Consider the following 14,615-nt stretch of genomic DNA (forward strand, 5'->3'; position numbering starts at 1 on the left):
CAGCTTCGACGAAGGGTTAATATCCGAAATATATAAAGAACTCATACAACTCAACACCAAACAAACAATGAAAAACGGGCAGAGCACCTGAACAGACACGTCTCCCCAGAGGACACACACATCCCCCTCATTCCCCAAGTCACCCCGGAAGCACTGCTCCTCCCAGAGGCCTCTTCCTGCCACGTTAAGCATTTAAAGCAGATGAATGAGTGGACGGCAGACGGGACGTGGCATCAGAGCCCGGTCCACCTGGTGTCATTCCTGGCTTCAGTCCTGGCGTCGTTATGGAGTTGCGATGCTCTCACAGTGAAAACAACCCCGCACATCGGAACCACCTCGGAAGGTTTTCCCAAAATGCAGAAGGGCCCCCCTGCAGGACATGGGACGCCTGTCAAGTCCTGGGGTGGCTCCGAGGCAGTGCCACGGGGAGCCGCCGCTGAGACGAGATGAGCGTGCAGGGGCTTGGGCAGAGGACCACCGTCTGTAGAGAGGACGGGAAGCAGGGCTGCAGTGGCTCCCTAAGGCCCTGCCCCCCAGGTCGGGGCAAGGCCTGGGCCCGGCCCCCTCACTGGCCTGTGAGTGCATGCAGGCTGCCATGGGAAGGGGGCTTGACCTTGGCTGAGCCCGCTCTCAGCTGGGGGTGTAAACACAGCAGTCTGGAAGGAGGCAGGCCTGGGTGATATGCATCAGTGCCACTGCCCCAGAGCCCAGGCGCCCTGTGACTAGTATGTTGGCTAAAGTGTAGAAAACTGGAGGGGGAGGGACGATGGCAGCCGAAGAAGGAGGGGACGAGGAAAGGTGGGGCAGAAGGGAGGACGCTACAAGTGGCAACGTGAGACACTTCGCCTCTGTCATTGGACGGGTCCGGCAGCAGGAAGGTCTGCTTGCCTGTGGTTGGCAGGGTCACACTGTGGGTGTCATAATTTATAGCTGAACATTGCACCTGGAATGTCACCCGGGGTGCTTGAGTGTGATATTGTATGCAACAGAAGGACATGCTTATGATTTTGTAGTAAAAAGGGGCCTTCTTTTGTAACTTTGATTGTAAAAGATTGCACTCTCCAACGTCATCCATGCTCTAAGGGATCAAAATGAGATGATGGAGTCAGGGAGTGAACGATGGATCTTAAAGAAGACTGATCCTCCCGCACTCCAGGGGGCGCACTGTCTTCCCGGGGCAGCTCTGCTCTGCTCTTGGATGCGTCGTTCAAGGTGTGGAAAAAATGGAACACTGTGTTTCCTTCCTTAAAAAAAGGTTCCGTTCCTAAACACAGTATGGTTCGAGGAGCGCTTGCCCCCTGCGCACTGGGAATGGGTGGAGGGGGGTGTATCGGGCACTATCTCAGTTACTTGGTAGTTTCCTCACTCCCGTTGTTTCATTTCCCAGGTGCCTGAAATGCGCAGATGCCCCGTGTCAGAAGAGCTGCCCCACGAATCTAGACATCAAATCGTTCATCACAAGCATCGCAAACAAGGTAAATCCAGATTTATTTCTGCAAAGGAAACCTAGTAATACCCTTTGGTCTGGAGCTCTGTGGAGGCATTTGAGTGAGGCATAAAGCTTTGTGTTGGTAGGTTGGGGGAAAGAATTAAAAGTGTGGTTCCTATCTATAGGCAGGTGGAAATATGGCCCGTGTTATTCATTAGTCTCCTCCAAGACGCGACATGATTATTGTGAACGTGCTTATGATTGTTTATTACCTGAAAGATTAGTTTATGTTGAGTCAGTTTTGAATGTACACATTTGCTGAATGGATTGATCTAGTTCCGGGTCAAATGCCTGTCCAGGGGAACTTCCATCAGTCATCAAAACACAGTTCAAATTTGTGAAGTATCTTTGTTTTAAAGTGCGCTCTGGTTTCAGTCTGCCACACCAAGACACGTCCCAGGGATGGAACCCTCTGTTGTGCTGACATTCAGTGAACTTGCTCAAGCTTGGGAGTAATTTAAAGAGACTGATGAGAGATGTAAACACAAAATATCATCCAAAACTAAAACAATGACAGACAGACAGACAGAAAGTGGAAGGAAGGAAGGAAGGAAGGAAAAGGAAAGGAACACAAATAGAACAAACGGAATTTTGATTTTCAAGTTTTTTTAAAATCAGTATAAGGCTAAGCCCAGTTTTTATTCACTAAGTGAATGGTCGGTTGATTGAATGACTGATTAATAGTATCGTGTTTGTGAGGAGAGCGTTGCAAGCTCTTAGCCGAGCGTCTTATCCTTTAACAAGCGAACAAAACCTGAAGGAGCTCCCCCCTTAGGGGTGTGGAGAGTCCTTTCCATAGGCTTAATACTTATGTTCTAAAATGCTACAAAAATCCGCCCTGGCTGGTGTAGCTCAGTGGATTGAGCATGGGCCTGTGAAGCAAAGGGTTGCTGGTTCGATTCCCAGTCAGGGTACATGCCTGGGTTGCAGGCCCCAGTAGGGGACACATGAGAGGCAACCACACATTGATGTTTCTCTCCCACTCTTTCTCCTTCCTGTCCCTTCTCTCTAAAAGTAAATTAAAAAAATATTAAAAAAATAAAATGCTACAAAAATCCAATGTGCTGCTCAACAACCCAGTGACTTTTTATATATAAAGATTATTTCTCAGCACGTCAATAATTTAAAAAAATAGTTTAGGATAAAAATGATAAATTTATATAGCTACAGAATTTCAACAGAACAAAAGGTTGTCATGGAGACAGAGGGTTTGGTATTCACCTACATGGTCCGATTTATTGGGGTTTGAAATCGAGGTTGAAGTTTTAGGTTGACTACTTATTGTGAGTCCAGGAAAAATTGCTTACCTCTTTACTCTTACTTTTAAAAGATAGTATCTGTCTTACAAGGTTTGGCTATAAACTGAATAATACATGAAAAATCCCTAATATATAGTAATTCTTCAGGAAATATTTTGTTGTTGGAATTACTAATGCCCCTATTCATTCAGTATGGCAAATACCATAAAGTGTTTGCTACTTTTATAGTTGTTATTTATTGAACACCTACTATGCACCAAAACACCTGCCTTTTACAAGTTTATAAGCTGTGAGCAAGGCAGATATATTAAAAGAATAGCGATTGAACCACGATTCAGTGTGGTTAGTGTTGCAGTCCAGGAGAAGTGTGATGAATTCGCTGTGTCTAGAACAAAGCCTGGATTACACGTTGGGGGAAAATCATGGGAAAAAGACAAGACCGTTGGATTGGGGTGAGGTGGTGAAAATCTTTGAATTCTGTGTTCAGTATTCGAGACTTAACCCTATAGATAGTAGGAGGGAATCAGTACTATTTGCTTTGTAACTGAAAAGATGGATTCTGGGAAGGGATCTGTTGACTGGCACCGGCGGATCCCAAACAGCCATCGTCATAGGAATGTGGTCATGTGTAAAAATAAGTCACTTCTGTGAAACATACATAGGAAGTCTTCCGCCACTGTAACCTCATGAGGAAGGGAGTGAAATAGAGTGTCCAAAGTGTGAATGAAGTCTGAAACGCGTTGGCCGCAGTTACAGCGAACGCAGCTCTGCCGCCTCCGAGCGCGAGCAGGTGCCCGAGCGGTGGCACCTGCTGGCTGAACTCTCCCCCTGAGCCGTGGAGCGACCCTGTGCTTCTCCTGAGCGCGTGCCCCTTCCCTCAGATGAAAACACAGGACAAAACTGGAATCACGGCATTCTGTGGAGCGTTTATAAGATGTCTGAGCGGGATCAGAATCATCTCGAAAACGGGAAGACTTCCTGTCTCATCAGTGTGTCCGCGTTCGTGGCCACTCACCACGCGTGGCACTTGGGTGGGATGGAAGCAGATCGCCAGGCGCAGAGAAGAACCTGGAGCTACTTGACTGGCGACGAAGGCTTTGCCAGCCCGGCGAGCCTGTCTTGGTGAACAGTGCTGTGTTGAAGACTCACTACAGCGCCCGCACCAGGGTAAAGACTTGGTTTTGAAAGGCTGCAGTTTCTCTAGATGCTCATCAGCTGTGTGCAGCGTGGGCCTCAGGGGGCTTTCTGGATGGAGAGAGTGACTGATCGGCCAGAGTCACTGAGCCGACGCCCCTTTGAGGACAGGATGTCACTGGTGTGGCATCGTGTTCACTAGGCCTCTGTGCTTCCCGGAGGTTGCAGGCCAGCCATTCCACTCCCTGTTCGCTGATCAACGGGGGTGCGGCTCTGGGCCCACAGGCGCACTGGGTCCTTCCGTGCCCCTTGGCCGGTCTCCTCGGCCTCCCTCGTGCAGGCCGTGCGTGCCCCTGCGTGCCCCTGCCCCTCTCCACGGGAAGCGCGCCTACCAGCGCCACGGGCCTGGGGGGCCTGGGCTCTATCTCTTGATCGCTTTCCTTTGAGGAGAACAGTACTTTAGGGAAGAACGCGTGAGGTCAATCATGGAAATGCAGTGGGGAAAAATCACTGCTTTAAACGTGTTCCTTAGTCTGCTTTATTTTCAACAATGGAGATATTTTTGTCTTTTTGAATGTTACATTAAATTGTAAAGTGTTGATTTTTTTTACTGATTTCCATATTTTGTAGAATCCATGTGCTCAGATTCATGTGGCCTTCATCTCAAGATAAATAAATTTAATATTATGTGTCAGAGACAAGCTGACTAAACGACTCAGTGGAGAATGGAAGGGTCTTTGTCACAGACCCCTATTGAAAGGGACCAGCAAAGTGTATTGATAAACACCACTGACAACAACATTTTTATTTAAAAATAGCTGTCTCAGTAGATGTGTCTGTGGGTGCACACGCACACACCCCCCCACCCAACACGCATGCTGCTTGCGTTACAAAGCAGAGAGCAATCGATCAATAGACTCCGGGCAACCTCCTTTTGGGTTTGCTTTCAAATTTCAGCGGCTGCGTGGTTTATACCTTTATCAAATAAAACACTGATCCTTTCCAGAATAATTTCGTCAAAGCATAACCCTAATTTTATTACTTCCTTGTTCAAAAAATGCCAGTGACTCCCCAGTGCCCGGAAACTGAGGTCTGGATACACAGCCTCTTCAGCCAGCCCTATTGGTCTCTTTCTCCAGTTTATGACAGAGAAGTAAGTAGATGAAGAAAATATAGGAATTCCAGAATTCGTTGCCTGGCATTTCCCAAATGTAAATACTTAGAAGGAAGAAGTAGTGATCAGATTTCTGGTTTCCTTTGGCGCCCCACGCTGGTTCCTGGGTTGTGTTTCTTGACGGTGACTTGTAAGTTCCTCCGGCCATTCCCAGGGGCCTGGCGGAGACTTCCCGACCTGCCCCAAGAAGGCACCCTACTCAACAGAGCACCCCTTTCCCAACTTCTGTCCCTGTGGGTCATGCGTGCATGTTCTTTGGTCCCTTCCTGACCCAAGGACAGGGGCCACGGTGGGGGGTTGACTGTGGGAGCCGGGGTGGCCTGGGCGGCGGAGAGCAGAGGAGATCGCGGCAACCGTCGTAGAATGATAATGACGGAAAATGAGACCTCAGTCTCTGCTATGTTGCTAGAGTATAAACAAGACATTATTCTGCAGGGCTGCACATGCCACTGGGTTTAAATAAATACTTCTGAACTCACGCGTCAACTTTCTTCACAGTTGAGAGACCAGTTTTTGCATAATGTGAAAACATGTATGTTTTCCTAGGACTGAGTGCACTTGGAATTCTGCAGCTGCTGTGTACTGTGCGTCTGTGTCGTTTGGGATTTTAATTTGGGTGAATCTTGTGGCCTAGGAAAAGGTACCGTAATTCTCATTAGCTTCTCCCTGTCTCATAAGAGAATGTTTTCTATATATTAATCCTGTTCTTTAAAACTTGATGGGGCAGGTAGAGTTGTTTATGCTTTATTGGTCAACAGTAGAGTAGTTTCATTTACAGTTTTGCCAGTTGTCTTCATTCTTTCTCTTTTTCTTTATTTTCTGTGTTAGAATTTTCAAGTTTACTTTTACTCGAAATAAATACTTAAAATGTTTCATTCAGGAAGGGTGTATTATTGATATACTATCGTAGTTTTTGTCTCTGGAGCTCTTTTTAATAGTTTTTCATGTTTGAAAAATATTTCCACTGTGTATAAAATTCAGGGTTGGCTGTTATTATTTTCAGCTCACAGAAAAACATATCGGTTTTGTTTGTCATTTCCTGATGCTACTGGAAAGATGAACACAAGCCCAGTGTTTGTCCATTGGAGGGTAGTAGGTCTGGGGGGGGAGGGGTTGTTGTACAGATCTTTGTTTCTTAGTCTTTTTATTTACCCCGTTTGGTTTTCACTGTAAATCTCGAGTCTGTGGATCGATGCCTTCCATTATGCTAGGGAATTTCTCGTCGTCTCCCCTCGCTTTCTGGAAGTCTTGTTAAATATATGTTAAACCTTCTTTATTATCCTCAACTCTTGATTTGTCTTTCAATTACGTGTCTGTTCATCTTGGGGCTGCGTTGTACATCATTTCCTTTGATCCTGTTTTCAGGTTTCTTGACCTGTCAAACATGTTAAACTTGGTCCACTGAGTTTTGAGCTAGAGTTTTATCTTTCATTCCTAGCAAGGGCTTTTTTTTTAATATTGAGAAAAAAACCTTGCTAGGAATAGCTTTTTATTATTTTCCAATCCTATCTGTCATTTGTTTTTGTTCTCTGAGAGTTCTACTCTCCAAAGTTCCTGAGAGTTTGGTTATATTGCTTGTGATGTCCACTGTCCAAATCACTAACTGTGATACTAAATACTTTAGAATATTGTGTAGTCTCTGTTATAAAGATGCATTCATTATTATGTTTATTGATCTAGAATTGTGTGCCTATTAAGTGAAANACTGGTCCACTGAGTTTTGAGCTAGAGTTTTATCTTTCATTCCTAGCAAGGGCTTTTTTTTTTAATATTGAGAAAAAAACCTTGGTAGGAATAGCTTTTTATTATTTTCCAATCCTATCTGTCATTTGTTTTTGTTCTCTGATAGTTCTACTCTCCAAAGTTCCTGAGAGTTTGGTTATATTGCTTGTGATGTCCACTGTCCAAATCACTAACTGTGATACTAAATACTTTAGAATATTGTGTAGTCTCTGTTATAAAGATGCATTCATTATTATGTTTATTGATCTAGAATTGTGTGCCTATTAAGTGAAAAATGTACGTTACAAATTAATGTAAATAGCATGACACTGTCTTGCTATTTTTATTAATATATAAAATAAACTGGAGAAAAAACTCCAGTATATATATATATGTAAAAGCTAAACACAGAAAAGAAGGAGTTAATTTAAACTTCATTTCCTTCACTGATGGAGATTGAGGGAGAAGTTACTAACATGCTTCTTATAAATATCCACATTATTTTACATATGAGCATGTATATTTTTAATAAAAATAACAAATTATGGCCCTGGCTGGTGTAGCTCAATGGATTGAGCACGGGCCTGTGAACCACACGATCGCGGTTCGATTCCCAGTCAGGGCACATGCCTGGGTTGCAGGCCAGTTCCCAGCAGGGGACCCATGACAGGCAACCATACATTGATATTTCTCTCCTTCTCTCCTTCCCTTCCCCTCTAAAGATAAATAAATAAAATTAAAAAAAATAAAAATAACCAATTAAAATGTAACAGTAAATTAAAGCCAAAAGGTCCCAAAGTAACAGGTGACAAGTCCTATTCTAACTTTTTATTCTGGTGTAGAGTAATAGAAAGATTCAGATTTTTTCCCTGCATGACAGATACTTCCACATGTGCCTGTAAATAATGTAGTTTCCCAGCACTTGCTGTTCTGAAATTCTGCATTTACCATGGATTCAATTCCGTGTTTATTCCGGTTTGTTTCCGAACCGTCCATTTACCCCGTTGCTCTGTCTGACAGAACCATGGCGTGTTTGTTACTGTGCTGTGTGATGCACCTTCCGATTGAGGAAGGTCTTTTCCCCGAAACAGTCTTTATTTTTCAGAATACCCTAACTTTTTGCTAACATGTAAAAGTGATTTCTCAAGCCGGAAAACAAGCCCTACAAAATATTATTGAGCGTTGTGTTCAGACTATAATAAAATATTGATTTACAATGATTAATTCAAGTGTAAGCTCATCTCGCCTCATTCATCAGTTGATAGAACAGTAACTGAATTTTCCAGAATTCAGCCTTTAATTTTAATAGGCACCTTCCTAGCACTGAATCTGGCAAATCGCAGGATACGGAAGCTACTTGCGTTACAGACAGACAAAGGGCCGGAACATTACTTTCCAAATACCCCATCTTCTTCAATGTGTTGTGCCAGGGAAGATAGATGATTGTTACGTTGTCTGTTGAATCATTAATACTCATGCAGAATCTGTCTTGTTTCTGTTTTGTAGCATATGCCTTTGGGCCTTTAAAAGGTTACATTTTACTTTCAATCCCAGCCCGTGCCAGGTGCAATGGGAACGGCTTTTGCTTCACATTCGCTTCAAAGCATGAACATTTAGTTCTGCAAAGCCTTCTAGAACTCAGCGCAGTGTCTGTCAGTTCGTTATAAAATTTAAGCAATATAAACACTAAAGTGGGCTGCCAGCGTAGCTAGAGAAGAAGGGATTTTTACTGTGTATCGTCAGTCAGTTTCCTGTGGAACAAGTGATGCCTCATTGTTTGTGGTTGCGTGTCTGTGTGGGCACACTTAAATATGTGCCTTTGTAAATACTGGTAAAATTTAAAGCTATTTTTAGCACACAACAATGGTATATAGTTCGATTATATATAAATACAGACATATATATTTACTCATAAATTAAACTGGAATCACTGTGTTTTTCTTCTGTATCGTTGCTCCTGTATACAGATCAATGATCTGTATAAACACGTAAAATACTAGCTAGAACATATTCATATTAATAAGTAAGAGTTGACGTAACAGAAGCTAGCCATCTCACTGTGTCAAACAGAAATTCGAAGCCCAGTGAGGCAGAGTAGTTTGTCAGAGGCGACCGAAAGTTCCAGAATTCTTGTCCTGTGTGCTCAGGTCTGCGTCACACTGCCCTATCCGTGTGACTCAAGTATCCATATGGCGAGTTGTCACTCAGGTACGAAGCGCGGACGGAGTCACACATTCGCTACTGGGAAGAATTTCGAGGTACTGTTAGCATCTTGCAGGCTGGATACAATGTGTAACTTCCTCGTAAACAAACGGCAGCTTCGCTTTTGAAAATGACTCTGATGAATCGAAGCATTTCCAGTAACTTCTTATCATCCAAGCTCATTATAATTTTGAAAGTAGTACCGGGTTGAAGCTGGTGTGGATGGGGGGTAGAGGCTTTTCTGACACCCCCATTCGTACCCACGGTACAGAGACTGGGGGGCCAGCAGCTGGCTCCCAGCTGTGCCGCGGCAACAGGCTGGGCAGACTCCCCGGCAACCAGGGCTCCGCTCATTCCTGGCGGCGAGAGGCACAGCATCACAGAATCGTCTGGCTTCATTTTTTATTTCTTTTTGAGTAAAAGAAGATAGGAGTGTACAGTCTAGCTCTGATGGCATAACTCATGCAGTTCTGCCCTTATTAAGGAATTATCTTACAGACATGGCATTCAACAACAGTCACAGAGCCTCTGTGAAATTGTGTTTGGGGTGAGATGGTTTGGGGTGACATTATTCTGAGCTCTTTCGCACCTTCAATACATGACTTTGCTATTCCATTTATTATTTCTTGTTGGGAATATACATTTAGTTTTAAAACCTGGCTAACAATGTCACTCGAGTGTTTTTGTCTATTAAATAACAAATGAATTCTGAAAAACAAACAACAGGAAAAGCCTCCACTGTTTTACTCTGTGTTTTTGAATCTTAGTAACCAGCGCATTTGAAATGACACAGATATGGAGCAGTTCTGAATTATTTCCCAGGTAACCAGCGACATGTGTGATGTTGCTCTATTTTTAGCACAGCATCTTTCAGAGGAGGGAGAGGTATGAAGATGAACAGTACACCAGGCACTAAATTTCTACTTCACAATCCTAGACTCCACATGCCCCTTTTCTATGTGCGCATTTCTGTCCAGGTGAAAAAAAAAATCATAGTTAAGCCACCCTCCTGGTTACCTGTTAAGAAGATGTGTAACATAGTTGAATTGTAAGAAACAATATTCTCAGTGACAAATACTATTTAAGATATAAAAAGGAGAGAGATGAAATTCTTTCTCGCTGTCTGTCTTATTCTACTTCCTAACATGAGTTTCCTTTCATAAGCATTCAAATCTAAACACGTAGAATTAACATTTAAAAAAAAAAGTCTTTTAAGGAGTAAAAGCCCAGGGGGATGGCTCGAGGACTCAAATTGATCAGATCTATCTCACGCTACGTAAGGTACCGGGCATCTTATCCGTGTCGAGTTTTTGAAAAAACATACCATGTTTAAATAGGACTAAGAAGGACTATTGAACCGTGTTTCCCAAGCCACGAAACTGGGTTAAGAGCCTTCACGTCTCCGTCCAGTCATGTCTCGCAAGGTGGATTCGAATCTGGACGTGGCTCGGAAGCCCATGAGCACACACGGGTGTTTTTCAGTTCCACGTCCCAAGGTCAGGTGAAATCTTGATCTTCCGCAAGAATGGCTATTTCCTGACACGTCAAGTCTGGAGTGCATTCGTAGTTCTGAAAGCCTCCTCATACAACTTCTCTAAAATCCAGTATATCTGCCATGCGGAGAGCGAGTTTTCAGGATGAAACCAGCTCGACCTATTCTTCTGTTCCCGCATGTCCCCACTAGAAGGTGAGGTCTCTGGCGTGGGAATGTTTGTGTGCCCTGTGCGTGATGTTTCCCCAGTTCCCTCAACACGTGCAGGGAGCCACGTAGGTGGCTGTTGGGGTTGCTGCCGGCCAGACCCAGTTCCCTGTGTCTGCTGGGTGGGGCGCTCCCAGTAGCACGGGCCGTGTGATTAGCGCCCACCAGCCCTCACCCCAGCAGCGAGCTCAGCACAGACGACAAGGAACGTTAATTCACCCTTCTCGCATATGCCGCTGACTGAAATTTACCCAGGGATTTTTTTTTTTAAATGCAACAGATTGGAGTTTATCTTGGAAGGGCACTTCCATCTGCGAGAACTGTCACTGGGAGAGAGAGGAACACTTTAAAATAAACCCACCAGCTGTGTTGATCAAGTGCTGGCAATGGGCGGCCCCGAAGCGGGCAGGCCTCTGGGTCAAGTCAGTCGGACCCCACGAGACGGGAGCCGGCTTGCGAGTGTTTCCTGGGCTTCGCCGATGGCTTGGAGCACCATTAAGTGATAGCGGGCTAACAGCAATGCAGTTGCAAGCTGTAACTTTAAAGTGAAAAGCCAAGAATGAACGTTCATGTTATCCTAAAATAACTTGCATAAATGGCACGTGTTGTACCTTAGGACGTGCTCTGGAAACCCCGGAGAATAACAGAAGTTTCAGCGGTTGCAAAGTGTCCGTGAACTAATGGACCAAAGGACGTTCGGTGCCAGAGCCTCCTCTTCTGTGTTGGTGTACAAACCGCAAACATGTCTGGCATTATTTTTTGTTTTTGCCTTTTAGATTTTTGTTTAAAAGGGGGCAGAAGTGCTTATGCTTTATACATAAAATAAATTTTTGCACAGATCTGGTGTTTATTTTTCATGCCTCCTAACCGAGCACTATACACTTCATTTTTATACAGTCGCCGACCAAGACAGAATGTTTGCGACTGAGTGAATAACATGGAGAAACGAGGTGAAGTGGTTCTGAGTTTTCCAAGCGACTGCTGGGGTATCTTTGAAGTGCCCTTCCAAATTTAAACTCTGCAGCCTTTCCTTTTACGAAGGCTTAAGTGCTCACAGAAAGGGAGTCGGGCCTCTTGTTCAGAAGGAGGACTCAAGAAATCAGCCCACTTACTCTGAGACAAAAATAATACATTGATCTTGAAGCCCTCGGTGGGCCAAGTTGAGGGGTGTTCCCTCTCTAACAGGCCGCCTTGGCTCCGAGTACCAGGTCCTTGCGCAGCGGAGCTCTGGGCCACTCGTCCAGACGTGTTTGTGAGAGGCGGGTGGTGGGGACGGCGACTTCGGGATCACCACTTGGTGTGGGCTCGGCCCGCTTGGGAAACCGCATCCGCACGCGTGACGACGCTCTCCTTTGGTGTCATTGTGTCGTCTCTGCATTCCCTCCCTGTCCACCCCCTTTCTGCGAATTTCCACGTCATCTGTGCGGCGATCTCCCCAGTTAGTCCCTCAGTCCTGGCCCCTGATGTTAGGGAGTGTCAATACTCAACCCCTGGGCTGGTCGTCAAAATTCTCTATAACGAGATGCAAGCACTTTCTGAAAATTGTGTCTTCTAATCATCATTTCCAAAGGGCGGGGGGAAAATCAACAGTTGTGGCCAGATTGCCAAGGTACCGTGGCAAGGGGACTTCTGAACACTCTGGAGCGTTTACGCAGATGTCATCCCTCTCCTTCCTGGGTCCTGCCACCCAGAATGGCTTTCACCGCCACCATTCGAAGCTGATTCTAAACCTCAGCCCGAAATGGTGTCTTTCTCTGACACTGAAGCATCCTGACCTCAGGGAGCGCGTATTTGAGTTTTTGAAAAACCGCTCTGGTGCTTTTTATTAATGAAACACTCAGTAATTCTTGCAAATTTTTAAAAACCTCATAGCTGCCTACAACCTTGTTTTGGTGTGAGGGTTAGACATGGAGCTGAGACTGTTGAAAAATGCCGAAACAGTTTCATCGTCACTGATGTGCTGTCCACGGTAGTTTGAGAAGTTGTGAGCCATAAATGTGATTTAAAATGTTTTATTTGTTATACTTAAAAAAATATGCCGTGTTCGCTTCCGTACCATCGTTTTATGTGCAATAGCAAAACTCACGTCGGGGCTTCTCGGCGACAGATGCCGTTGGGGAAAGAGCCCTGGGTATTTATCCTGGAGCACGAGCTGCGGTTGGAGTTTCCTCTGTGATGGTGTTTTCACCTGGATGTTTTTCACTGTGTGGTAGGCGCTTTGAGTCAGTGAGCCAGGCGACAGTGTTGACCACACATGTCACAGGTTCCTGAGATGTCACGTAAAAAGAGGAAAATACACTGACAATGAATCTGAGACTTTCTCCACAAACGGCTGACCGCTTAGTCACGGGTGCTGAGTGAGAGAGTCGGTGGGTGGAAGCAGGAAGGAAGCAAGGGTGTTGGTTTAGAAATAGACCCACTAGTGTTAGTTTCTGTTTCTCATGGCTAGTCTTAAGTAAAATTGTCCACGATCAGAAAATAAGGCCAAGCAGATGTTCGTATAATTTACTAGTATTGTGCTAAATATTTGAAAGAAATAAATGCAAGGTGACACTGAAGTATTATTTAGGTTTTCTAGGAACAATCACCAGGGGTCCACCCTGCCATTTAGCATTAATTAAATAAAGAGTTGCACACAGCAGAGGTGCCATTTCTTTCTGTTCGGTAGAAAGATACTTCCGGAACTCATTTTGGAAGTATTTGCGAAGGATTCCTACAGACTCATTTCAGGGTTCTTCAGAAGCCCCCGTTTAAGCTATGCCCCCTTCAAACGCCCTTCGAATCGGGTTTATTATTTTAATAATTCTTTGTTCACTGGTGAGTCAAATAAAACCGTTGACACACGCTCCTTTCATAAGTGTTAGGGGGTTTTGTATTACTGACTTTTGAAGATTCTACTGCGGCAGTCTGGTGCTTCACTGTGGCCCCTCTGGGTGCCATTGGAGAAGGTCGAACAAAGAATGGAAGACACGACCAGGTCTGCGGGGACCGTCAGCGCCCGATCTCTCGAATTCAGTAACAAAGACTTTACACTCCCAACAACTTTCCATGGTACTGACGGAAAGATGGATGCCAGAGGCACTGCAGCTGCGCTTCGGAATCTGTTGAGTAATTGTCAATAGGATTTAGTGACAGTGCACACGGTGGCCCTCAGGGGACAGAAACGTGGCTTCGAGTCCCAGCTCTGCAAGCCTTATGCCCCATGACTCTTCGGCAGATCATCGAACCTTTCTCCCCGGGGTTACCTTATTGATACGTTGCACGACTTGTTCCTCCTCTGTGTTCAGAAAATATGTACCGAAGAACCATTTGTGTGTGCCAGACATGACTGCTGGTTGCCAAGGAGACAAATGCAGTTAGACCATCGTGAATGCTGTTGGAACCATGCATTAGAATCTATTTTTAAATGTGTTATTCAGTTACAGAATGTCAGCGTGATTCTTTTAAAATAGATCGCAGTATTCTGGTTATGTGTTTAATTGTTTCATCTATTTCGTTTGCCTTTTCTTTGCCCGAGTTTCCATCAAGATTATTTTGAAGTATTTTTCTGCTTGCTTCAATTTCTGGATCACCTGGGGGTCTGTCTCATTTACTTATTTGTTTTTTTCTCTAATTAGGAGTCATTTAATTCTGTCTTTTCTTGTGCCTAAAAATTTTTGATTGAGTGCTGGGCAGCTAAAGAATAAAGAAAGAAAGGCCTGGCAAAGTACCGGGAATGTACCAGAATCAATAAATAGAGCTTTTTGTCACCAGCAATCTGTAGTCTCTAATAATTAGCATTTATGCTTGGATTATTCACAGAAATGATGTGTGTGTTTGCAAAGACCTTCAAAAGTATTTTAAACAAAGCCAAAGGTAAAATAAATGCATTAGTTTCATATTGTTAAGTACATCCTACCATCGCTTTTGAAAACGTATTTCAGAGCAGTTTCACGT

General features: G+C 44.4%; 1 protein-coding gene across 2 annotated transcripts in view; it reads left to right on the plus strand.

Annotated features, from left to right (window-relative positions):
- DPYD (dihydropyrimidine dehydrogenase) overlaps positions 1-14,615 on the plus strand; it is a 521,728-nt gene that overhangs the window by 133,343 nt on the left and 373,770 nt on the right. For both annotated transcript variants that reach the window (XM_037051359.1, XM_037051360.1), the window contains exon 4: positions 1,388-1,475. In XM_037051359.1, the coding sequence (XP_036907254.1) occupies positions 1,388-1,475 (88 nt within the window). The remainder of the gene's footprint in view (positions 1-1,387; positions 1,476-14,615) is intronic.

The sequence above is a fragment of the Sturnira hondurensis genome, unplaced genomic scaffold (assembly GCF_014824575.4).
Source record: "Sturnira hondurensis isolate 20B ecotype Veracruz unplaced genomic scaffold, ASM1482457v3 Scaffold0007217, whole genome shotgun sequence".
NCBI lineage: Eukaryota > Metazoa > Chordata > Mammalia > Chiroptera > Phyllostomidae > Sturnira > Sturnira hondurensis.